Below are 26,402 nucleotides of genomic sequence, written 5' to 3'. Positions count from 1 at the left end.
TAAAGAGGTAGTTATGAATTCCTAGTCCTAAACCCTTACATGAGTGTTCCATACCAAATCCAGCAAAAGCATGCACTCCCACTCCTACTGGTAGCCTCAGAGTGGCACAACATTAAATCTTTTGGGGTTTTTTTCCCTTTAAAAGGGTCTCTGAAGCATCAAATGAGGAGCAGTGGGAGCAGCTCCGTGGCCATCAGGTTGCAGTAAGAATGAACTTCAGCTAAGTGATCTCTGGACAGAATGATCAAACAAGTTTTCTATGCAGAAGCATTGGACTCTCCCTTTTCTACACCCTTTGGATGTTGTTCCCAACTTTTAAAAGGGAGGGGAAAGAGGAAGAGAGGGACAGCAACCGAAAACTCTATACCCCTCCCTTTTCCCAAAAGTCATCTGATTTCCCGAAAATAGAGACGAGACCTGTGCACTCCCCCTGGCAGCCTGGGCCAGCAGGATTGTGCAACTATTTCTGGGAATTCCCCTTCCTGCCGAGAGCTGACAAGGCTAGCATCTCACCCGAGAGGGAAGGCTGGTAAGCCGCATTCCACAGATAGAGGGTGCTGCGATGTTGCGAATTAGAGCTCCCTTCCCCGGACCCTGCTTTGGGTGCGTTTGGAGGAGGGTGTGCACAGGAAGAAAAAGCGAAAGATTAGAAAGAGAAGCGAAGAGAGAAGAAAACCAGACATGAACTAGGGAGAGAAGGTAAATATTGCAAACATTAGAAATGAGAAAGGAAAATATTTCCGAGCATTGCTGTCTGACAGCTGGAAGAGTCAGGACAAGCTGCTCCCCAACCCCAGGGTCTTAGAATGATTTTTGAGGTGCTGAGAAGAATGAATTGGGTACCTGGGGGGGGGAGGGGGGAATGTGTTTCTGTCTTAATTTGCTGTGCACCAGCATGGTGTCCGGACACCCTGATGGTCACAGAGTGTGAGTACTGATGAGTACCAAGATAGAGATCATCTCTCCATTTTGTCAATATGGAGCTTAAGCATCCCTTCTTGATGCTTGGGGTTGCTATATGCAGGAAGAGACAGAGATACAAACTTGCTTCTGAAGCAAAACATTGGCCTAGTCTCCACAAGCTGGGGTTTTAGGGTCTTTGACCTACTTAACGGACATGCAGAAGCACAGGCAACATTAATCAATCACACTGTTTTTTGTCCCAGATCATAACTCCAAAGTCCAGTTCGTGAAAGTTTGCAGAAAGGAAGAACTGCTTTTTCCAGATGTGGTGAGTTATTAAATCTCCAAGGGGAACTCAGGTTTATTAGTAATCTCATTTTATAAATTAGGTGTTTTTCCTGTAATGCTGTACTGATTGTCAGATCTGAATGTATCTATAGCGCAAGTAGCTTCAAGAACAGGACAATGAAGTAGGAAATAGGATTTAAGACCCTTGTGTTTAGCTCTTGCAGCATTACCAGCTCTTACAGAGCTTGAGAGAACCAGAGAGCACCACTGAGGTTGTACTCCTGTGTGAAAAGTCACAGGAGAAAGACAATCCCCACACAGGCCCAGCACTGGTCATTAAAACTCCAGAGCCAGGAGCCCTGCTGCATGCTGTGTACAGTTGAAGACTAGCTTTTTCACTGGGCACTGTGCATGTATGTGGACGGAGAAGCCTTCTGCAATGCCATCTTCCTTCCTCTTTTCTCAGGTACCTTATCTTCTTCTCTCTCCCTGCCTGGGCTGATGCGGCCTCCATGTATGGAGAGATCTTGTCACCCAATTATCCTCAGCTGTATCCCAATGATGTGAAGGAATCTTGGGAAATCCAGGTCCCTCCAGGATATGGTATTCACCTTTATTTCACGCATCTGGATCTTGAACCATCACAGAACTGCGAATACGACTTTGTGAAGGTACTGTCCCCGTCCTTGAGTGAGAAAAAGACATGAAGATGGGATAGAACACAGAACAGCAAAGCTGTGTACAAAGCTCAGAGCTGGAAGAGGAGTTAAGCACATCCTTCATGTTCTGAGCTCCAAGAAGCCCAAATAACTGAGTATATCTCCACTAACAGTCACTAAAGGATTTGAGTTTGCCTCATAACCACATGAGTGTTGTCTGCTAGCTGATTGTCCCATTTATGTCCCCTCTCCCCATGTTTCTCCTATATTCATAGGAAAAGCCTTCTTAGGCATTTCTGACACTTCCCTGTTGCAAGGCATATTCTTACCCAGTGAACTGTAGATGTAAAAGGACTGTTTTCCTAGGGTAATGGTTGTCTGTGCCTGAAATTATTCAGAATTAATCCATGAGTGGACATAGATGATTAAATGAAATCAGAGATTGATTGGAAAGGATTGAGGTTAGAAACAATCCATCTGTTACGGATAGCGGGCACTCAGATAAAGTGCTGTGGTCCCTTCCACCACAGTTTTCTATGATCTATGTACCACAGACTTCTTAAAACTAGCTCTACTCCACGTTGTCCCATAAGGCACTAAAGATGGAACATTTCCACACAAACAGGCAGAAACAAGACCATTCTACCCTGCCATATCTCTGTGTGAAAAGACGCAATAAGAACAGGTGCACCACCAGAAGGAGACCTTCAAGGAGGACTAGGGTGGGACTTGCTCTGTAATAACGTGTCCTTTTGCAACAAACAGATGAACCCGTTGGACTGCTCTTCAGACTGTCAGGGACTGGTTTTGCCATTTTGAATCACGGTGCTCATTTTTTATACAAGTGGCCATGAGGAAAGGATGTTAACAGAGAACTGTCTGGATTAATTTCCAGATGAGAATTTAAGACAGGTATTTCACAGCTGTGAAGTCAGTAGGAGGGAGCACTACTCAAGTGTCTCACAAATATCATACAACTGGTTGTCTAGGGGCTCCATTCAGCTACACTTTAGCACCCATAAGCTGAAAGAATCAAGTGTTGGTAATCACACACGTTCCAGTAGCAAAGTAAGAGGTCTCTGAATTCTTCTGCAGATCCTGTCTGGTGACCATGTTGAAGGCGTGCTTTGTGGGCGGAAGAAACCTCATGCCCCTGGCTCCTCGATTGTGGAGGAATTTCATGTCCCTTACAACACCCTCACTTTGAGCTTCCAATCAGACTTTTCCAATGAGGAGCGCTTCACTGGTTTTGCAGCCTACTATGTTGCAGTAGGTAAGGTTAAAACAGTCTCCTCTGAATCTTTGTACTGTGCAGGCTGGAGCAGGAAGAAAAACTGATAGAAGGGTTTTCCTTACAAGAATGCCTTATTTAAAAGAGATCCCAGCAGACAGGACTGCATTCCAACATGGCCAGTATAAATACTGTCTTAGAGATACCTTTTCCTTATTATCCTTTAGTGTTTGCTTCACTTTCTAATCTTTCTCTTGCCCTCAGGGCCCTCTCCTAATTTTGGCTGATTCCACTTTTCACACTTGCAGACCTGGATGAGTGCACGGATTTTGTGGAGGAGCCTTGCAGTCATTACTGTAATAATTACATTGGAGGTTACTTCTGTACCTGTCCACCAGATTATTTCCTCTATGAGGATAACAGAACTTGTGGAGGTGAGACATCTACACGAGCTGTGGTCAAAAGCAAGAGATAATTTAGGCCAAGTGAGATATTGTACTTGGAAGACCTTCTCTGCCACTTGTTACAGGTATATTTTGGGGAAAAAAACCCCAACCCACTGCGAATCTGAACTGCAGTAGACTGTGATTTAGGAAATTTCTATTAACGTATTCTTAACACTCTTATTTTTATTTTTGTGTCAAGAGAATTAAGAAACTATTAAATGACATTCTATAAAGACTGTGATGGAGACCCTTAGCGTACTGCTATCTTTGAGTCTTTAAATCTCTAACAAAACAGGGTAGTTCCATAAAGACACAAAAGATGGCCAAGGGCCTGCTTGGCTTGAATCAAAAAGTTCCAAGGTCACAAACGGTGCATGTTGAAAGGAGTATAATATGAGGACCAGAGCATGATGAAAGGAGCCTAAATTGCAGGTGGAGGGTGAAAAGGAATTAAAGTCTGGCTAACTGGATAGACAGCGGACCTGGCTTCAGTTTCTTGGAGAGATACAATGTTGTGACACGGTTATTGCATGAAGCAGTTTAGCAGCAGCGCACATGGACCGTTTCCTTTCTGAATCCTGCTTCCATTCCTTCCTTAATCCTAGTGAACTGCAGTGGAAATGTCTTCACTGAGCTCTCAGGGGAGATTGCCAGCCCCAACTATCCCGACCAGTACCCAGAGAACTCACGGTGTGAGTACCGAGTGGCTCTGAGTCCAGGCTACTTCGTGGTGCTGACCATACGCAGCGGGGACTTCGACGTGGAACCAGCCGACTCAAATGGGACTTGCCTCGACAGCTTAACAGTAGGTGTGGGGAGGGAGTCAGGGTGCTCTGGATCTCCTGTCAACCTCCTCATATTCAGAAAACTCTCTGACTGCTTAACTTTATTTTCAGCTCTGTTGCCTTTTGGAGTTTGTGAGAATGCATTTGAATATGTACACATTGAGCATGCATTTTACTCTTTCTCTAAATACATTTGATATTTTTCATTTATTTTTGATTGTTATTTTCCCAGCTTGTCTCTGGAAAACAACATTTTGGTCCCTATTGTGGCAGCAAATTCCCAGGTCCTCCTGAAATCAAAATTAGGAACAACATCCTTGACATAATCTTCCAGACAGACCATGCTGTACAGCACAAAGGCTGGAAAATACGCTACTATGGCGATCGTGAGTAAACACTTAGGAATGCCTTCACTCTGCTGCTGAGTTAGGGAGAGGGTTTGTTCCAGGTCAAATTCATGGTACAACAGCATATTAACATGCTCACTGCTGCTGATACTGAGTAAAAAGAGGAGGTCTGTTTACTAGAGAAAAAAGTCACTGGGAGAAAGAAGTTGGGAGCTGGAAGGAAAGTAAATCTTGAACCAAATAATCACTGATTTCCACTTATCTCTTCAAAGCTGTAACCTGTCCTCTGAGTGTCATCCCCAACTCTGTTCTTGACCCAAAGAAGGACAGGTATATCTTAAAGGACAATGTGAAGGTGACCTGTGTGGAAGGCTATGAAATTGTGAGGGTAAGTTACATAAAAAAGTATGTGTCCACTCTGGTCCTCTCAGCAACATCATGAGGCCATTTCCCATCAGGTGCCCTGAGTACCTTTGGGGACTCAAAGTTTTCAACACAGCAGTAGTAGGCAGAAACCTCTTCCAGCCACAGCAGTATTTTAAGGACACTCCATGGGAGCGCCTATATCAGATATATTTCATGTCCAGAGACTTACATGGATCATGTGTTCTTTTTCCTAGCAACGAGATAGCATCACAAGTTTTTACTCCAGCTGTCAGGACAATGGTGAATGGAGCAACTCCCGTTTGAGCTGTGTTCGTAAGTGACCCGTCTCTGTACTGTGGGAAGGAGGCTAGAATGGAGTCTTTAGGCTATAGATCCACTATATCGCCAGATTAGGTGAATGCTGAAGGACTGGGAGGTGAGCATGCTGAAGTGACAGAGAAAGTGAGCACCCATGGCTGTGCAGGGATCAGAGAAGCTGAGTGGTTCCCCATCATACAGAATAATCATATTGTTGAGTGAGGATGCCCCTTTAATCATTTTTATTTTGTTTCTACAGCTGTGAACTGTGGTGATCCCCCTCCTGTTGACAACGCCCAAGCCTTATATGTCTCTGAACTCCATGAGCCTCTCTATAAAGCTGCTGTCCAGTATCAGTGTGATGCACCTTACTATACCCTAGAAAACAAAGGGGATGGTAAGTATTTCCTCTGCTACACAATCACATTTATTTGATCAAAGGCCTAAGAAATGGTTCTGGTATTGTCATGGGGCTGGTATTATATCCCATCAGGTCAAGACTGGGAAAAAGTTCTTATTGGTGTGGGGTTGCAGGCAGTAGTTTTGTGTTACCTCTGTGTTTAATACACTCTAACAATGTCTGTACGTGGACTGTTGACCCTAAATGCATTAGCAAGTCCTCTCTCATTTGCCTTGTGAGCAAACCATGGAGGTTTTTGTCACACGTAGCACAGATTTCTGGTAGAAAAGTAAAGGACTCAAGAAATGTATTAAATGAGGTCTCTATAAAAAAAGGGAAAGAAGCACCGTGGTGGGTAGATAACAGCAATGTTTACCAAGCTGTGCTTGCCTGGGAAATGAGAAGGTTAAAGCATCATATACAGTAATGCTACTTACCCTCTCTTCATCTTGATTATATCCTTATGGAAGTCCTTTTTTTTCTCATGTTTTCAAAGTGGTGTATCAGTGCTCAGCCAGTGGAGAATGGGTCAATGAAGAGATGGGAACAAAGCTACCAAAATGTGCCCCAGGTACTACCAAGAACTGTGTGTATATATGTGTGGCCTGTGAAGACCACTGCTTCTTTCATCCCTGTGTTTTTAAACTGTTGAGCCTGAAAGTACAGTTGATCCTTTCATGTTTGAGTCACATTGAACAGGGTATTTCTGAAAGTTGTGGGCCCCATGAGGCAGGAGAAAGAAGCTGGAAACATAATAAGACATCTGGTATAACAGGGCCTCTTCAAGCATCAGTGTGTGTTTCTGCACCAGTTGCCCCACCTTCAACTGTGCATATTCTCAAGTTGTTCAGTGCTTTAGATCTCCATCGTCATTGAAAGTAGCAAAAAGACTGACAGGTCAAAAATATATCTGACAATTCTGGACCTCTCTGTCTTCAGTCTCTCCCAGGCTACACTGCAGCACTATAGGGAAAGGCCTTTCACTACTCTGACTGGAAGTCATAGCCTAATCCCTTAAGGTTTAATGCGTCCTTCAGTATTCAGCTACAGTTACTATGTCTTAAAGGACCTTCTCATCTTCTCTTTGTGTACTTGGGAGACACTATGTCTCCCAGGGAGGGTAGTGCTCCTGCTCCTGACTTCTGGGAGTTATAGCTGGGTCTCAACTTCCAGCTGATAGAGAGAATTTTAAAACTTGTATATACTGCACTCTGTTCAACTTACCCTCTTAGAGGAGGCAGCATGACTAGGCCTAGTTGTACATGAGGCCTGTTCACTACTTCAAACCCCCAAATCCTCATTGGCAAAGTACAAGATCCAGATGAAGATGATTCAACCTTCTTAAGGGCCAGCTCAGCCAGTGACTTGGACTGTATAAATGAACAGTGCAAAAGACAAATCGTAAGATACAGGTCAGGGAATTTACCACCCAAGAGGAGGTTACAAAGAACATGAAGCCAGACTCTTCTCAGTAGGACACAGCAAGAAAAGACAATGACAGGCTCAAGTTGCAACAAAGGAAATTCTGACTGTATTTAAGGAAAAATGCTCCCCAGGAGCACTGGAACTGTTATCCAGAGAGGCTGGCTAATCACCACCCTGAGAGATAATCAGAAGTCACCTGTCAAAGCCCCTGAGCAACCTGACTTCGTAGTTATGAGGGCAGGGGGGAGGGCAGTTAGGAAGGAATAGGTTGAACTAGAGATGTTCAAAGGTACCTTCCAGCCTAAATCCTGCTATGATTATGTAAAATTCTTTAACAAACTCTACTTCACTCAAATTGGAAGCTACCTGCTGGCTATAGTTCCTTAATCTCTGACTATATGACTAAGGATTCACTGTAAACAAGGCAATGTGATAAGAAATCAATTTCCTAGTTATGTTAGAATGGCCAATCTTATTTCTGCCCTTGGTGTTCACATTCTGCAAAATGTTACAGAACATTTTACTCAAAAAGCACGGAGCATCTCTGCAACCATAAGACCCACAGATGAGATCTCACACTGCTTAATATTTTACATACTAATAGAATGGAGAGGAAAAATGGTAAAACATCAGTGACAAACCTGAACACTTAACTTGAGAGTATCTGGAGTTCACCAAAAAAAGAAGAAAAAAAATTAAAGAGCAGTGTTGTATTTCTAAGAAATTAAGCAAATATTTTTTCAAAGACAATTCCTTCATGTAAAGGGCATAATGCAGCAAAGGAAAAATGCCAGCTAGAAGGCAATTAAATGGTGTTACTGGTGGGGTGACAACTGGTTTCCAGAAAAAAGAATTTGAGAATTAGTATTTTCAGTTTAAATTGAGTATTGATAGTAGTTTTGATAAAATTTTCTTTAATTTCTCTCTAAATACTAGTTGTGACCTCTGTGGCATAGAATATAAACATTGGTTACTCAGAACCAAAAATGATTTAGAGGGCACAGGAAAGAGGCAACTATGGGCTTTTTAGCAGTACCAAAGAACCCCCTGTTTGTAACTGCTAATTCTCCCATCTGGTTCCTCTTCTTTTTTCTTTTCTTTCCAGTCTGTGGGATACCTAGTAATCCCATCCGAGACAAAGCAAGGATTTTTGGAGGCACCCGTGCAGAAGAGGGCAACTTTCCCTGGCAGGTGTATTTCCATGACCCAAGAGCAAGTGGTGTACTCATCTCTGAAAGATGGGTAATGACTGCAGCTCATGTTTTGGAGGGATATGAAGAGCCCACCATGTACGCTGGGGTAGTCGATGTTAGTAAAGAATCTCTGGAGTATAATGCTGAACGTCTGATCCCAGAAGCTTCATTCATCCATCCTGGTTGGAAGGAGGAGCCCGAAGAAACCAGGACCGATTTTGATAATGATATTGCACTAGTGAAGCTGAGGGATCCTGTGAAGATGGGTCCAAACATCTCACCCCTCTGTCTTCCTGGTAAATCACCTGAATATGAGCTGCAAGAAGGAACTCTGGGCTACATTGCTGGATGGGGCCAGAGAGAGAGAGGAAAACTACCTAGGGATCTTTGGAAGGCCCAGATTCCCGTGGTTAACATGGACAATTGCCGATCTGTGAAACCAGAGGGCTACGATGATTCTGTTGTTTACCTGTTCACCGACAATATGATCTGTGCTGGTGGGGGCAAGGACAGCTGTCAAGGGGACAGTGGTGGAGCCTATGCTATCCAAGATCCTCTTAATGACACACGGTACTATGTTGCGGGGCTGATCTCCTGGGGACCGAAATGCGGCACCTTTGGTCTTTACACCAAGGTAGTGCGTTATCTGGACTGGATTAGAGAGACCATGAGCAAGAATGAGGATGAAGAAGCTTGGCAGAAATAGCTCTTTTTCAGCACATGTACCCTAGAATGATGACTATATGTTTGGGCTGGCTGTGATCCTGTTCACTCTGTGTATATAATGGGCAATATATAACACAATGTAACTCATTGTGTCTATGCTGAGTGGAGAGTTGGGAATATGTATCTGTTTCTCCCGCTGTCATCATGTCTGGGAAGGGAAATTCTCTTTTTTCTACTCGTAATAGCTTAAGAGCAACATGTTGTTCTGAATAAAGAGCTTCCTTTTATTTTTTTTCTGTCCTATTTTTTCCCACTTGGAGAAGACCTGGCCATGGCTCACCTAACAGGGAGATTTCAATGAAGACAAGAAAGAATAATTGTTGGTTCCCAATATATGTTCAGAGCCTGGTTTCTGATTTATGTATTTCCTTTACTGTTCAGAATATCTAACAGCATTAAAAAAGTCCAAACTGCCTTTTGTGCAATGTGCTATTGTGTGTGTATTGCCTTTCTTTTTCTCAGTCTAGACCTAGTTCTCCTTGAACTCCCTAAATTGTATGTCTAGTCACACTCTGACCCACTATGCTGCCAGCTTGCACCAAGCTAAAACATGTGCTACCTCACCTCTCTACCTGAGAGTCTTTATGAAGTTCTTCTGAGATGGTTGCATCTCACTGATCAACCATTACCAGCAATGAGGACTTCAGACTTCTCAATCAAGCTAAACAGAACAGACATCTTCAAAATCCTTTCATTCACTGGTTCTCGGGCTTTATTTTTTCAAACTTTATGGACTTAGATAAGAAATGAAGTTTCACTTTTCTCCCACAACAGTCCTTCCCTTGATTTATGGCAGGTAGTGTTGTGGGAAAAGATTACCTGACAAGTGTTAGGGGTATTTTCTGCTCCATATTACTCAATTCAGGACAGTAGAGGACAAGAAAAACAGAAATACAGCTGAATGGTCTGGGAGGAGGAGACAGGAAAAACACTTATTTAGCTGGAATTGCTATTCCTAGGAGGTTTTCAGATTCCTATGGAGATTTTTGGCAAATAATCTATTCTCCATGCCTCAGCTTCCTAAATTTTCCTAGCCTCCTGCAAAGCAAGAGATTCCCTCTCCCAAACCAGGGTTTATCTCTTGCTCCTGTAAAACCTCTTTTTTCCCTGCTCTTGTTGCCTCTCATGCTCCCTTGCCCATACAGATGGGAAAAATCAACAGAATTCTGATTCATGGAAATCATGGATGAACTTCTATCATCTGTGGACTTTCACAGATCACTTCCTAGGGCATATTATCTCTAAAGCAAATGAGATATACTGACATATGAGAAGATCTGGAGCTGGATCTCACAGAAAACAGTGCAAGAAGGCAACTATGACCTTACCCCCAGAGTTCTCCTGTCAAGCTCTTGCAGACTTCATTTCTCTCAGTGACTCACAAGAAAATGGTAGGTTATTCTGCAGTAGCAAAAGTAGAGAAGAAGACAACTCCAGAGAATACCCACAACACAAGAGAGGTCACTTTCTCTTTGAGTTAGCATCATTTTAGAGCTGCTGTCCTGCAGTTAAAGCTTTATTTCATATTATGTAAAAAATCCACCCTCAAATCTTGATCAGTAAAGGCTCCTAGGCTCTTTTCTCCATGAGTTTGGTTGTTGTCTTCCCTAACTTTTTGAATGTGGCATCACACAGACAACTTTTTTTCATCTCCCTTGAAACCACCTGGGGTTTCAGACTGGGTAATCTAACAGTATTTTTTGACAGGTGAGCAGCTGCCACAGGGCATTGAGGAACTGGAAACACTTTTAGCGGTAGGTAAAGCAATCCCTGTATAAAGTCCAGAAGTTGCTTTCAGTGGTGGGAATATTCAGTCATCATTAAAAACAAAGACAGAAAACCATAACACACCTGGTTTCTCCAGCAATTATTTTAATATTTATAGAATCTCAGTGATGCCAATGGGCAAACACACACTGTACTCAGCACAAACCACATCTTTCAAGAAAGTCTTCTGCCCTGTAATCTTCCCACACAATAGAGTACAAAAGTAGACCACAATAGTCTCATGATATTGTCAGCATTTCAAACAATAACGTTTGCTGTCCTGAGATTTTCTGATATTATTAAGGCTTCATCCAGTAATAAGATTTGGAAGAACTAGAACATCCACAAAGGCATCCCACAAGCTGCCAATGGTACCGCAGTTTTGGTAAGTTTTGATGGTACCACCAAGAATTCATCAAACAGTATGATGGCTTTCAGAAGTGCTTATGATGAAGATTACATGGTTTGCCTGTTTGAAAAGCCTTTGGGACATCATCAGAAGCTTTGGATATGATTTGCTGCATCTGGAAATTGGTATGCTAGCAGTGATCCTTCAGCTAGTAGGACAGCATCATCTAGAGCTTGTCCTCCTCTACTATCCCTTTGATCCAGTCCAAATAGCTAAGGATCTTGGTGTAGAAGCCATAACCTTGGGCACAGCCAATACCCCAAGAAACTATACCGGTAGCCACCCAACGACCACTTTCCCTGTCTAACGCTGTGAAGACGCTCCCACTATCCCCCTGGCAGGTATCCTGTTTGCCTCTGAGGAAGCCAGCACAGAACATATTCTCAGAGAAAACCATAGGGATGTCTTTCTTACTGTCCAGCCAACTCTGACACTTATCTCGAGCAACTGCTGGTAGGCTCACGTACTTCAAATCATTTGAGATGATGTTTTTATCCACACCAAAGCCGCTCACATAGCCCATGTGCCCATCCACATAGAACGTGGTGTTGGTGGTATCTGGGAGACAGATGGGCAGTAGGGTAGGGCCCAAGGTTACTGGGTGTTTCAGCTCCAGCAGGGCTATGTCCCCATTGAAGTTGTATTCATCTTTAGGGCTGTAATCTGGGTGGATAAAGATCCTACGTACAGGGTGGTTACCCATCTTGTGGAGCTCTTCCACATTGGTGTGGCCGAGGAAAACCTCAGCCTCCTCTGCTATCTGGTCCAGGCTCATGTTGTTCCTTACTGCTCCTTTGGGGAAGATGGTGTGGGCAGCCGTCAGGATCCAGCGATCACCCAGGAGGGCACCACCGCCTCGTCCATTGATGCCAGTCAGAGCCTGCCAAGGAAAATTTCCTGTCTTTGCTGACAAGCCACCCAAGATCCTCTGGACTTTAATAACAGGATGGACCGGCTTCCCACACACTGTGGAGAAATACAAGGAAAAAACATGAAAAACATGACACCCTCTGTTGCCCTAGCTTGTCTCTCTGTTTCCTACACCATCACTGCTTGATTTCACCTTATTTCGGCTTCCTGGATAGACTTCCCTGTCATCCCTCACTGATACCATTATTCTTACTCCCCTTTCTGCATGTTGTCCCAGTTTTGTACTGATTGTAAGCATGAGACGGTAAACACTAGATGAAGTCAGAGTTCTTACTGACCTGGCAAGCAGGCAGGAATCCTTGCCTGGCCATCTTGGTCCAGCCAGGTTCCCTCAGGAGAACAGGTGAATCTGTCTGTAGGATGAGAGAGAAGGAAATGAGACCCAGGCCTGCAGGGTCTGGGGTGGGAAAATAGAACGGAATGGAACAAAATAGTATAGAATAGAATAGTTTTCAAGAGGTTCCTTTCTCCAAAGTGTCCCACATACTGCACTCAGCCCTTCCATGCCAAAGCATCCTTTCCTGGGAAAAGCTGTCTGTGGTACAGTATGGAATGTTTCTGTCTGTGCTTCTTTAAGCACCTCAGTTCCAGGGGACCAGTAAAGTTCAGACACTGCTTATGTAGAAGAAAAGCCTGAAGGGCCATCCGAGGGAAGTCTTAACTTCACTCAGTCCACGTGTGTACGGAGCACTGTTTGACCCAATTTATCCCAAAGGAATAAGAAGAAGTAAAGACATGGATTTTAGATTTAAGTTTCTGGTCTTTGTAGTTTGCAGAGAGTAGGACAAGGTGTTTGTTTCAGAAATGGGAACAAGATGTACATGCTCAGTACCTATTTCTGAGCTGATGTTGCAGGTTGGCTAAACTTGCACGTCACCTCTCAACACAAACTTCACTACCTCCAACACTCTTGCTTTTCTTAGAAAGTTTGTTCTGGTTGTTGCAAAGCAGTTTAAATTTAGTAGTAGAATGGCTAAGGCTTAAGTAAAAGGGTAAGGCCTAGAAAGCAACACATTACAGTAGTGAGTTAAGCAGCAGCCTTGTTCGTGGGAATAGAATGTACTGAAGAAGTAGAAACAATAATCAAAAGATTTAGTCAAGCATGTACGTAACGATTTGTACCTTAGATGTGGTAAGGGTCTGTGAAACAGTTTCTAGGGGGGTAAGGCAACTTAAGCAGATTTATGATTAGAGTAGATGATTGTTAATTGTTATAAACTACTGCACCTGGGTTGCTATAGAAACTGTAATTGTTTTAGCCGTGAGAATACATGTAAACTTGTTTGTGTATAAAAGTTGAACTGAGAACGAGGGTCGTCGGAATCCTGACTTGGGGCGTTAGCCCGCAGGTTCCCGGGGCCCCGAATAAAGCACCCATAAACCGGCACTCTGTTGGTTTGTGTCTTTGTTTACGGGCAACAGTTTTGGCGACCCAGATGGGACTCCGGGGGTAGCTGGGCGGCTCACGAGCTGATCTACTCCATGCCGGCAACCAGGTGATTTCTGGGGAGACATCGACCCGTGCCCGACCCGCGCCCGCCGGACAACCCTCTAGGTAAGCCCGAAGGTGCTTTATTCTTTTAGGTTTGTTGGTTGGGAGCCTGCCTATAAGACGGGATAGTGAGTGTCCCGCTGGGTTGGGCTAAAGGTACCTTGGTTGGGAAGCCTAGGCGCTGGTCGTAAGACGCGGCGAAAGCTGCGCAGTACCAGCACTCGCCTCTCAGAGGGAGAATCGGCGAGTTGGTTTTGGTTTTGGTTTTGTTCTGGTTTATATTGTTGTGTTATCGTGCTGGTCGTTAAAAGTATTGTTTTGTGTTGTTGTGTTATTGTGAATTTGATGAATTTAGATTGTGGTGTGTGTGTGAGCAAGTAGCAAGCATGATGTCATTTAAAACCTTTAGAGCACTATCCTGCACAGAAAAAGATATCCCTAGCGATTCTCCGCTTGGTTGCTTGTTAAAACATTGGAAGGAAGGAAATTTTGGACAAGAGTTAAGCAAGAAACAGTTGATTGATTATTGTAATAATGTATGGCCTCAATATGAAACAGGAGGAATGCCGTGGCCCAGAAATGGATCACTGACTCTGGAAATTATAACCCCTTTGATGCGATATTTACGAGAGAATGAGAAGTGGGATGAAATACCATATCTGGATTTGTTTTATTATTTAGAACAAAACACTGAATGGCAAAAGGAATGTGGTATCTTAGTGTTGAAAGAACTGGAACTGGAGGATGATAAATGTAAGAAATGTCAAGAGCGGAGTATAAAGATATTGAAAGGATTGGATGATAAACATGAGCAGAAAATACGGTTTTCAGAACCAGAGGAGGATGTGTCTTTGTTAGTCTCCCCCGGAGTAACTCCAAGTGCGCCCCCGAGAAATAGTCTCCCTTCACGTGCAAGGGCACAATCACACACCATGCCCCCGTTAGAATCATCCTCGGATGAGGAAGAAAAAGGGGGGTGGGAATGTGACAGAACTCCTCTAGCAGAACGGACTCGGAGAGGGCGAAGGGAGAGGGAAAGAAGACGGGGAGGGGGGAGGGAGACAGACGTTTCGCTCTCACCCCCTAGATTGATGGCTCCCTTGCGAGAAGCGGTTGGAGCAGGCAGGGGAAAAAATCATGATAAAAGTTCCTTTTTCGCCTAATGATTTACTAATTTGGAAACAGTCAGCTGGGACATATAGAGAAAATCCTGAGCGGGTGGCTCGTGTTATAAAAATGGTTATAAAAACACAAGACCCGGACTGGAATGATTTACAGGTATTAATAGATACAATTTTAGATTCAACAGAAAAAGAAATGGTATTAAAGGTGATGGTGGAGAGAGCAAAGGAAAGGATTCGTACCCTGCCTCGGGCAGCGCGGGGGACGGTAAATGATTTTGTACCGCGGGAGGATCCCGATTGGGACGCTAATAACCCCGCAGATTATAAAAAGTTAAAAATTTACCAGGAATTATTGGTAGAGGGAGTTGTGGAAGACAGAGCCGGCTAGATTCAGACTTAAAGGTTGTTTTGGAAGTAGAGGGGGAGCCGACGGAATTTAGAATAGATACTGGAGCTAGTTTTTCGGCAATGAATGAATTGATGGGGCCATTAAGTGATTTAACCGTACAAGTAGTGGGAGTTTCAGGACAAATAGAGGAAAGAACATTTCTGCGACCTCTAGATATCAAATTTAAGGGAAGAGAATTAGATCATCAATTTCTGTACATGCCTAACAGTCCTGAATGTTTATTAGGAAGGGATTTGCTTTCAGCCTTGCAAGCTAAAATTATATTTGAAAAAGGGAGAGTCAAGATAGAAATTCCAGAAGAAAATTTAGCAAAAATTTTTGTTGTGAAAGAAGTGGAAAAGGAAGAAATACCCCAAGAGATTGAACAGGCTGTTGTACCCTGGGTGTGGGAGACCGGGGTTCCTGGGAAATCTAAAGCAGCCACCCCAGTTAGAATAGAATTAAAAGAAGGAGCACAACCTGTCAGAGTTAGGCAATACCCAATTAGTTTAGAAGCAAGAAAGGGAATAGCCCCTATGATTTCACAGTTCCTAACTCTAGGAATATTACAAGAATGTGAATCAGAATTTAACACCCCCATATTTCCGATAAAAAAAACCAAATGGAAAATATAGATTAGTACAAGATTTGAGAGCAGTAAATCTTATTACAAAAGATATTCACCCGGTTGTAGCAAATCCTTATACCTTGCTAACATCTGTGTCTGAGAAGTTTCAGTGGTTTACTGTGGTTGATTTGAAAGATGCTTTCTTCTGCATACCACTGGCACGAGAAAGTTGGAAAATCTTTGCCTTTGAATGGGAAAGTCCGGAGACAGGACGAAAGAGACAGCTCGCTTGGACCAGATTACCACAAGGATTCAAATGCTCACCCACGATATTTGGTAATCAGTTAGCAAAGGAACTAGAGGAATGGAAGACTACTCAGGTAAAAGAATCTCCTTTTTCATATATAATACTGCAATATGTAGATGACATTTTCTTAGGAGCTACAGAACAGGGACTTTGTCGTCAGTTAACTATTGAACTGTTAAACATGCTGGGCCAAGCAGGCTACCGAGTCTCAAAAGAAAAAGCACAATTAGTAAAACGGAAAGTTATCTATCTGGGATGTGAAATTTCCCAAGGAGTCCGGCGCCTGGGAACAAATAGAATTCAAGCAATATGTGCTATACCTGTGCCTAGAAATAATCAAGAACTGAGATCTTTTCTAGGAATGGTCGGATGGTGCAGGCTGTGGATTCCTAACTTCGGACTGACTGCTCGACCACTGTATGAAGCAGCAAAGGAGTCCAAGCTAACCTGGGGGACAGAGCAAGAAAAAGCATTCCAGGAACTGAAGAAAGCCCTCCAGGAAGCACCTGCCCTGGGACTACCGGACCCAACCAAGGAATTTCAGCTCTATGTTTGTGAGAGACAACGAATGGCCTTAGGAGTCCTCACTCAGCGTCTAGGATCCTGGAAGAGACCGGTTGGGTACTTCTCCAAACGGCTAGACGCAGTAAGTGGGGGATGGCCGGGGTGTCTCAGAGCTGTGGCAGCGACGGTCATTTTAATACAGGAAGCACGCAAATTGACTCTGGGAAAACACATGATAGTGTATGTACCCCACATGGTCATAGCAGTTCTAGAGCAAAAAGGGGGGCATTGGCTCTCCTCCAGCCGCATGTTGCAATACCAGGCTTTGTTGAGAGAACAAGATGATGTTGAACTGAAAATTACTAACCATCTCAACCCAGCAGAATTCCTTAGGTCCACACAGGAAGAAGGCACCCTGGAGCATGACTGTGTAGAGACCATTGAACAAGTCTACGCGAGCAGAAGAGACTTGAAGGACGAACCACTGACAGATCCTGACTGGGAGCTGTACACCGACGGATCTAGTTTTGTGGAAAACGGCACCAGGTACGCTGGGTATGCAGTAGTCACTTTACAACAAGTGATAGAAGCGAAGGCACTACCCCCAGGTACATCTGCACAAAAAGCCGAAATATGGGCATTGGTGAGAGCTTTAATATTAAGCCAAGGAAGGAGAGTTAACATATGGACTGACTCCAAATATGCTTTGGGGTAGTTCATGTTCATGGAGCACTCTGGAAGGAGAGAGGACTTCTTACTTCTCAGGGGACAACGATTAAACATCGGGAAGAAATTTTACAATTGCTAGAGGCAATACATAAGCCCTCAGCAGTGGCAATAATGCATGTCAGAGGACACCAGGCTGATCCAGGACGAGAGTTTCAGGGAAATCGATACGCTGACCAAGCAGCCAGGAGGGCTGCGAGAAAGGTATGGACTCAAATGGTTCTTTTACCAACCCGGAATAATCCAGCAATAGCATTCATGGAAGAGAAACCGCATTATTCACCTGAAGATGAGAAATTAGCTGTGATGATGGAAGCAAAGAAAAATATCAGGGGGTGGTATATCACTCCTACGAGACAGGTAATTTTACCAGTCAGAATAATGAAAGCAGTGCTTGAGATGGAACACAACAAGTGCCACTGGGGTGCAGAAGCACTAGTGAAATTCTTGAAAAACGAAATTTTCTCAAACCAGATGTTAACACTAGCTAAAAGGGTGAATGCAATGTGTCCTATGTGTATAAAGAATAATCCAGTAGTCAGGAAGCAAGTACAAATGGGAAAACTACAAGTAGGACAGTTACCAGGAGACTATTGGCAAGTAGATTTTTCTGAGTTGCCTAAGGCCCAAACTTTTAAATATCTGCTAGTGTATGTTTGTACCTTCTCAGGGTGGCCAGAAGCTTTTCCATGCAGGACCAATCAGGCAAAAGAAGTAGTGAAAACCCTTCTGAAGGAAATCATCCCAAGATTTGGAGTTCCCCTAGGGTTGTCCTCTGATCGAGGACCGCACTTTACAGCAGGGATAGTCCAAGATGTGTCAGCTGTATTAGGGATAACATGGAATCTCCATACACCATGGAGACCGCAGTCTAGTGGACAAGTAGAAAGAATGAATCAGACATTAAAAGGTCAATTGAAGAAGATCTGTCAGGAAGCCAAAATCCAGTGGCCCCAAGCAGTACCCCTCGCTCTGCTGAGAGTTAGGATTAAACCAAGGGAAAGAATAGGAGTAAGTCCATACGAAATATTGTATGGCAAGCCCTATCATGCGGCTACTTACCAAGGGGATCCTCATGTAGTGGGTGATCAGGCAGTATTTAACTATGTGTTATCGTTGAATAAGACCCTCACAGCCCTCAGAGGAGCGCTGCAGTGGAATCGGCCTCTGCCCCTGGAGAATCCGGTTCATGACATTTCTCCAGGAGACCAAGTCTATGTGAAAAACTGGTCAGTGGAACCATTAAAGGGAACATGGGACGGTCCTCGCCAGGTGATAATGACCACTTATACGGCGGTGAAAGTCGAGGGAATCGACAATTGGATCCATTACACCCGAGTCAAGAAGGTTCCAGTCTCATGGTCGGTAGAACCTCTCTCACCTACGAAGATGGTATTTCGAGCCAACAATTGAAGATTGTGGTATTCCTGGGGTTGATAAGTTTAGCAGAGACCACCGTGAGAATTGAAACCCCAGATCCTTATTTGTTTGCACCAGAACACACTGATGTAAACTTAACTTGTCTGTTTTCAGATGACCAGGGAGCTGAATTAAGAGATGTCCACGTCAAGTGGAGACGGAGGGATCAAGATCGAATCATAACAGAAGGAGTGACAACAGTTTGGGATGCGACACAACAAAAGGGTTATACCGTCCTGCAGGTACCTGAGGTGTCTAAAACCGTAGAAGGGACATACATGTGTGTAGTTTGGATTCAAAGGAGTTTTGATTATGGGTATGTAGAAATACACATGATAAACACAACTCGGGAAATAATGACTAAGGTACAAGTTATACCCCCTAGGAAAACTCGACATGTGAGAGATCTGCAGATTCCGAATAGAGAAATAGAACAGGAAAATTTAATTGTGGGCCTAATTCGAGATTTTGGGAAAGTACAAAACGTTACTAAAATTACTGCATGTCTCCCTATGCCTCATGCAGCAGGAGACCCAATTCCATGGGGAATAATTCCAGTGCCAGAAATACCCAAAATGCTTAAGAATATTACAAGGAATTGCAAATTTGTAACCATCACATGGAGCGAAACGGTAGATGTATGTTTATTAAGTGACAAAATGATGAAGAAGCAATGTGAACAGATGCCGGGATATTTCCGATGGGTAGTAATTGGGACATGGGTAACAAGTGAAACAATTAATGAATTAAAAGGATACTGTTTAGTTACAAATTCAACACACCCATGCTCTAAAGTTCCGGCTTCAGTAAAACGAGAAAAACAAGAAGAGGTCTGTCAAAATATTACCAGTTCTACAACCATGGAAGAATGGCAAACAATTTGGGGACCCAGCCTGCTAGAGACATATAGTTATATTGGAAAGGTACAGTGGTGCATTCACTGGAAGGGGAAAAAGAATCAAACTTATTCTACAGGAAATAGAGGGAATCATAATTGGAGGACAGAAACACATACAAAAGAGGATTGGAATTGTACCCGAATATATACATGTGATACCCCAGACGATGAAATAGGCTTAATGCCAGTCAAAGCCCTCCTGCAGTTAGGATGTGAGTGTCGAGGATATAACCATACTATTAAAGGACATGTGAAAAACATTGATTAGAAGTCCCGGAAACCTAGTATGGGTCATGGGACATGGTCAATGGACCACCCACATGCCACTAGACGGTCCGGTTGTACCTGTCACACTAGGGATACCTACTCTTTGTCCACTCTGGAGAAAAGAGAAGTTAACACCAGCAGAGATGCGATCACGGGAGAAAAGAGAAGTTAGTAATGACATTAATGACCTGGAACTAACAGATTGGCATGAGCCATCAGCAGGAGTTAAATTCGGATGGGCACTAGAATCTTTGTTTGCCCCAATTTCAACATATCGAAATAGAGAAATGTTGTTCAAACTGATGAGCCAGACCGAAAGGTTAGCAGCAGTTACTAAGAAAGGATTTAAAGATCTAAATTTACAATTACAAGCCACCTCTAGAATGACCATACAAAACCGCATGGCATTAGACCTGATATTACTCAAAGAACATGGAGTTTGCGGTTACCTGCATGCAAAGGATGAGCATTGTTGTGTACACATCCCAAATGTCACTCAAGAAGTAGAGAAAGATATTAATCAATTAGAACAAATTGATGAGAATGTTCATAAACTGCAGAAAGAAGCGGAACACAATTGGATAGGACAATTATTCAGCTCCCTAGGTCTCCATGTGTCAGGATGGATATCTTCTGTTATCCAGTACGGAATATTGATTGTAATAATTGTTGTCATAGCCATAACTGTTTACAAGTGTCTTTTAGGAATGATTGTAAAAGAAGGTCAACATACGAGACGCATCATGAAAGCTATAACAAGAAAAGAAGTAATCTCACCGCAAAATGGATCACCTCCTATCCATCAAGAAACTGCAACCTGAAGATTGCTGTATTTGAGCATCCTTGCAAGCAAAGCCTGAAGAATGCTCAAAAGGGGGGACTGTTGCAAAGCAGTTTAAATTTAGTAGTAGAATGGCTAAGGCTTAAGTAAAAGGGTAAGGCCTAGAAAGCAACACATTACAGTAGTGAGTTAAGCAGCAGCCTTGTTCGTGGGAATAGAATGTACTGAAGAAGTAGAAACAATAATCAAAAGATTTAGTCAAGCATGTACGTAACGATTTGTACCTTAGATGTGGTAAGGGTCTGTGAAACAGTTTCTAGGGGGGTAAGGCAACTTAAGCAGATTTATGATTAGAGTAGATGATTGTTAATTGTTATAAACTACTGCACCTGGGTTGCTATAGAAACTGTAATTGTTTTAGCCGTGAGAATACATGTAAACTTGTTTGTGTATAAAAGTTGAACTGAGAACGAGGGTCGTCGGAATCCTGACTTGGGGCGTTAGCCCGCAGGTTCCCGGGGCCCCGAATAAAGCACCCATAAACCGGCACTCTGTTGGTTTGTGTCTTTGTTTACGGGCAACATGGTGACTAAAAATAATTTTTATACAATTTATCTTAACATTGAAGTAAATGCTTCTAAGGAAGTGTTTGCTGTTCTCTTTCAAAATTGACTAAATCACGCTGACTCCCCATCAGAATTTGGCCAATGTTGATATTTACTTGCTGCTGATTTTTTTTCTGATGAGACCAAGCTCTGACTCTATATGAAGGAGTTAAAATCAGATGCAAGAATAATCAAATTCAACATTAGTAGCAACTTAAAGAACTCCTCAGCTGAGAACTCCAGCAAACTGATTCAGTTTAAAAAATCTGCTGCCTTTTTTTTTGGGGGAGGAGGGGGGGCAGGGGAAGGCTAAATGAGCAGCCAAGGGCAAGGAAATCATGAACACCTTGTGCTGTTCTTGGAATCCAAGGTCCTGCATCATCAAGTTATGCCTTGGGTGTAAAAAGAAGGCATGTGAATGGTTTTGAACAGTGACTTAATTTTTCTAACCTGCTGCATAAAAACATATTTTTCTGTAAGATTTTATTTAGTTCTTAGATATCTCTGCAGCTGAAAAATATTTCAAATATCTAAACAGTGTTATAGGGGAGCAGAATGTGAGTTTATTTATTTGCATTTGTAGCAACTTGGACCAATGAGGTGAGTTTTTTGAATTTTGATGATTCCCAGACACCATGTCTCAAATTTCAGTGAAAGAATGAAATCCACTACAAAAGAATGAACCATGACTACAGCTGAGAGAATAAGTCCTTCTGCAAATGTTAAGAGGGGCATGAAAGAGGGATGTAACGGACTCTGGGAAAGAAGCAGGGTGGGAATAGGCTGAAACAACAAGCCTCAGGAGACATATGCAGAGTCAAGGAAAAACTGTTGAGTCTTCACAGGAGAAAAACATGAGACCTAAGCCTGGGGAGAAGAGACAATTCTAAATGGAAACATGAGAGGGCTCTTCATGCACAGGTTTCAGTGTCTGTGTGGGACTGGGACTCACCACCGCCTGTTCCAGTGACGATGTGATAATACGGCTCATTGCATCGGTATGAGATAGTTGACTGGTACTTATTGTTTGCAAGTTCATTAACATAGCTGAATGCCCCATTGGTCAGGATTTTAGGGCTGCCACAGTTCACAACTACAAAAAAGGAAAAAAGGGGAAAAAAAAAGACATGACTCAAACAAACTCATACTGCCTGCAGGTCTAGGCTCAACTTGCATTGTGGCCTTTGTGTGAAGGACCAGTTAGGAGAGTTGGCAGAGAGAGATTGTTCCAAAATGGATCCCAAACTGGGATCTTTTACTTTTAGATGTTACAACATTATTGCAAATTTTGAATGATGTTTTATGCATTTTTGTAAGGGGGGAAAAACATTTAAATTTTTGCAAGTGGAAAAATGTGAGTCAATGGTGGACCTCCACAGGTCCTTCCAGCCCGCACATCCATGAGTCTATGGCATGGACGAACTGAGTCACAGAGGCTGAACCCCCCATTTTCCTGGAGGGGGAAAGCCACAGCAGAGTACACAATCCCTGTTCTCAGATCACTCACTTTCACAGCGCGGCATGGGTTGGTGCCATGTCCCATCAGCCTGGCAGACAGCAGTGAAGGACAGCAGCTTTCGGTTGCCCTACGTGGAAGAGGAAAATAACTGTTGTTTGACAGAGCCTTTCATTCCCTTCCCCACATTAAAATATTATTCTATCTGCCCATCTTTTCACTGCTGTCCAATATTTGCCCCTCTGAGGTCTGTTCCAATTGCTGTCTTCTCCCTTTGGTGCCTTCCCTCTATCCTGTATTTGCCACAGCCTACACATTCTTCATAGAGGCCAAGATACCAGCAGCCAGCAACCATAAAGACATGATAAGTATGGGGTACTATCCAGTCCTGGCAATGGGATGGCAAGGGAGGCAGGTAACATCTTCTGCTTTGAGTCTGATTTTATATCCTTCCAAAGAGGTATCCTTATTTACTAATGTTTCCTGGGATTTTTGTTTCTCGTCTTCTACCATGGTTTCATGAAACAGTAACTGCATAAGGAAGAGAGCTAGGAAAAGAGAAACCACTGGAAGACAGCCAAGAGAAGCAAGGAAGAAACAGAAATTGCAAGAGGTTGTCATGAGTGAAGTCTCCAAAGAAAGTCTTACTGAAAGATGAAAGACACAAACTGAAGAGAAGCCAAAATATGGCTGAAGGGAGTGGAGAAGGGATCTCACCTCCATCAGGTTATACCCAGTCTTGCAGCTGACAACAAAGTAGTCCTGAAATTGATACACAGACTGCAGGTCTCTGATAATGGTAAACTGATCCCGTGGGACAGGCTGTGGGCACCGTATTTCTGTGAGAGAGGGACAGTTTAAATTGGGATTAACAAACTGTGTCAGTAAGCTGTAGTAGCCTGTGGGGGAGAAATCTCTTACTCTCCGAGGTGTAGTGGATCTTCCAGCCACGACTGAACCCCGACTCATCAGTGAGGAAGAGTATGTCCACCTCATTGCTGTTGGTTTCAATGATGCCAGGTGATTCCCTGCCACAGAATTCACCAATCTCTCTCCCTCGTGCTTGGATCTGATGAGAAAAACAGGTATCACAAGGACAGAAACACATAAGCTTCTCTGCCCCAGTATCTCTATTTCAATCCAGACCAAGTTTACCAGAGTGCCTATGACAGTGAATAGGGCTGGTTGTCTGCCCCATCTTCGCTATGTCTGCACTGACAGATCAGGACTGACCTACCACATGCTCTGCTTCTCCCTTATCATGGCAATCAGAGTTATCAACCCCTTCAAGTCCTGAGATTAAATCAAAGGGAGATTAAACTGGAAGAAGGAGGGGTATTTTTTGTCTACTCACAGGGGCCTGTGACCCAGAGTCTCTGACCTCAGGACAGTGGTAATTAAGGGCACTGAGGGAGGGACAAGCGCTCAGTCCTTCATGCTGGGGCATTCTCCTTGTACTGATCCCATATTTCTCATCTGAATAGTGGCATCCACACAATTCCTGTCCAGGTCTGGCAGCAGGGCTGGAAGCAGAGTTTGCTAATCTCCAGTACCTTGAGTTGGTCATAAGGACAGTGGACTTGCTGGTGTTCATCAATCTCAAAGGGTTCCAAGAACGTGAGGGTGATAGACAGGCCCTTTTGCAGACGGATGCTGTAGTTACACCGAAGGTCTTCAGGATAGGGCTGGGGGTACTCAGGACTGCTCAGGTACCCAGATGCCTCTGTGAACAACTCACTGCTGCACTCCACTGGTGAAGAGGAAGAAAGTGGAGGTCACATCATGGGCTGTGTCTTCTGTAGCCCCATCATCTGCTTGCTAAGTCACTTCTCCCACCCATCCTGAGTGAAGGGCTCCTTCTCTGGAACCCTCTAATCTTTTAGAGTTTCTATTTACCTCGGCAGGAGTGGTGGTCGCTCTGAAGCTGGTAGCCAGTGCGGCAAGAACAAAAGTAGCCACCCACATAGTTGTGACAGAAGTGCTGGCACTGAGGCCTTTCATCATTCTCAGCAGCATTTTTAGAGTCACATTCATCCAGATCTGAAGACAAAGGAAATGCAGGGACAAGGGGAGGAAAGTGTTAAACCTCTCTGCTCTACACTGGAAGTACCTAGATATCCAGATCCTTGCTTGAAGCTTCTCTTCATTTGCCTGGCAAGGAGGAAAACTGGTTGGAGCCACACAGGCTTTTCTTTCCACATGTTGAGGATATTTCCTACTCACCCACAGCTTTGTAATATGCCAGGAAGCCCCTGTAGGGAATCACTGTGCCATTGTCTTCATTGGAGAAATCAGAGTGAAATTCCAGGTGCATCCTGTTCCCCTTAGATACAAACTCCTTTCTTCCCGGGTGATTGCCCGTGGTTGACCCAAGCTGGCCACAATATCGGCCCAAGTCCTTCTTGTCTGCTTTGATCTGTCAAGGTTAAGGAGAAATCAGCCTTGTAAGATTGAGTGTGCTCCATGCACATGTATTACCCAACCACGAGTTGCCAGTACCTGCTCCACTCATTTCTATCTTTAACTCCTTCCCTTTCCTTTGTGGGAAGCATCAGAGGAGGCCTGGTGAATGAAGAGCCATTGCACGTGGTGGCCACTAGATTCCCATCTCCATCCACTCCTTGGTGCAGGTATCTAGGCACATACCTTAACATAATCGTAGAAGCAGGACTCAGATGGCTCCAGATCAAAGTATTTAAAGGTCAGCTTCACAACATAGCCTTTTGGGACCTGGATGTCCCAGATGCTGATGTTATTGTTTGGATATGGCTTGGGATAACCAGGGGATCTGATCTCCCCATAAAGCTTTTTTGGGACTGGACTGGAACTGATCGCTCCAAAAAAGAGGAAGGCCCATGGGAGACAGAGAATATGCCTGTGAATATGACAAATAAATGATGACATTGCATAAAATTAGGTCATTCAAAATCAGAGGAGACTTGACAAGTGACTTGTCCACTGTCTAATGGAATGCAAACACAGGAGGTCTAGTTGCAGGACGAACTCCCAGGTTGGATCACTCAGGAACAAGGGGGACAGCTGAAGCAAGGACACCAGCATTAGCAAGATTCCAGCAAGACACTGTGATCAAGCCAGAGAAATTTGAAAATCATCAACCCAGGAAGCAGCGTGAAGAAGCGTGGGTGAATTCCCTGAGCAAGGTCTGCATGTTCCCAGAAGTTATGGGGCTATTTCTCATAGAACCAGAAGTTTGGTTCCCTTTGGCCCTGGGCCAGCAGGTCATTTCTGGTTATTGCTAGTTTTAGGGTCATTGGTGAGGGTCTGAAAATCTCAAGCTTGTTTTGCTGAGGAGTAATCCTGCCAATGTCTCCTCGGCAGCCCTCTACCCAGTCATGCCTAGATCTCTCTCCGCCAAAAGTTGGAGCTCAGTTTCTTTTTTCTCCTCATGCTGCAGATCCTCCCTCTTCCCCTCTGTGTTCCTCCGAAAGAAGCTCACTGCCCAGATCTCAGGCAAACATCAGTCAGGAGGATTCTTCTACGTGCTAGCAATGTTTTCAACGAAGGGACAGCGAGCAGCAGCTTACCCCCCTTGACCTCTTCTCCTTCCTGGAGGGGTCTAACCCCCCGATCCCTGCCCGCAAGGCTGTGCCAGCGCGTCCCCCTCCACAGAGCCCCGACTCACATCTCCGTGCGCTCCTGCCCGGCCTGAGCTG

General features: G+C 43.8%; 2 protein-coding genes across 3 annotated transcripts; one reads left to right on the top strand and one right to left on the bottom strand.

Annotated features, from left to right (window-relative positions):
• Window positions 1-505: 505 nt before the first annotated feature.
• On the top strand, window positions 506-9,512 carry C1S (complement C1s). The gene is made up of 12 exons (XM_051780746.1): window positions 506-699; window positions 1,167-1,231; window positions 1,658-1,862; window positions 2,946-3,123; window positions 3,390-3,515; window positions 4,133-4,332; window positions 4,545-4,698; window positions 4,932-5,047; window positions 5,280-5,358; window positions 5,603-5,740; window positions 6,240-6,314; window positions 8,274-9,512. Exons 2-12 carry the CDS (start codon window positions 1,227-1,229, stop codon window positions 9,065-9,067), a joined length of 2,070 nt encoding a protein of 689 aa, XP_051636706.1. The 5' UTR covers window positions 506-699; window positions 1,167-1,226; the 3' UTR covers window positions 9,068-9,512.
• Window positions 9,513-10,921: 1,409 nt separating this feature from the next.
• Window positions 10,922-26,385, bottom strand: C1R (complement C1r). 2 transcript variants are annotated; one of them, XM_051780740.1, is made up of 11 exons: window positions 26,372-26,385; window positions 25,375-25,603; window positions 24,952-25,144; window positions 24,625-24,768; window positions 24,282-24,478; window positions 23,650-23,797; window positions 23,446-23,567; window positions 22,780-22,858; window positions 22,225-22,365; window positions 12,472-12,546; window positions 10,922-12,229 (listed from the first exon to the last, which is right to left on the bottom strand). In XM_051780740.1, coding segments are annotated over exons 1-11 (2,130 nt in total). In that variant the 5' UTR covers window positions 26,374-26,385; the 3' UTR covers window positions 10,922-11,429. The 2 variants fall into 2 exon arrangements, with proteins under 2 accessions (XP_051636700.1, XP_051636701.1); XM_051780741.1 differs by lacking the exon at window positions 26,372-26,385 and adding an exon at window positions 26,274-26,351.
• Window positions 26,386-26,402: the final 17 nt, after the last annotated feature.

This window comes from Manacus candei, unplaced genomic scaffold (genome assembly GCF_025592945.1).
Source record: "Manacus candei isolate 608988 ecotype Guabito, Panama unplaced genomic scaffold, ASM2559294v1 h1tg000014l, whole genome shotgun sequence".
In the NCBI taxonomy this organism is placed as follows: Eukaryota; Metazoa; Chordata; class Aves; order Passeriformes; family Pipridae; genus Manacus; species Manacus candei.
This window is presented reverse-complemented; position numbering and strand designations above follow the sequence as displayed.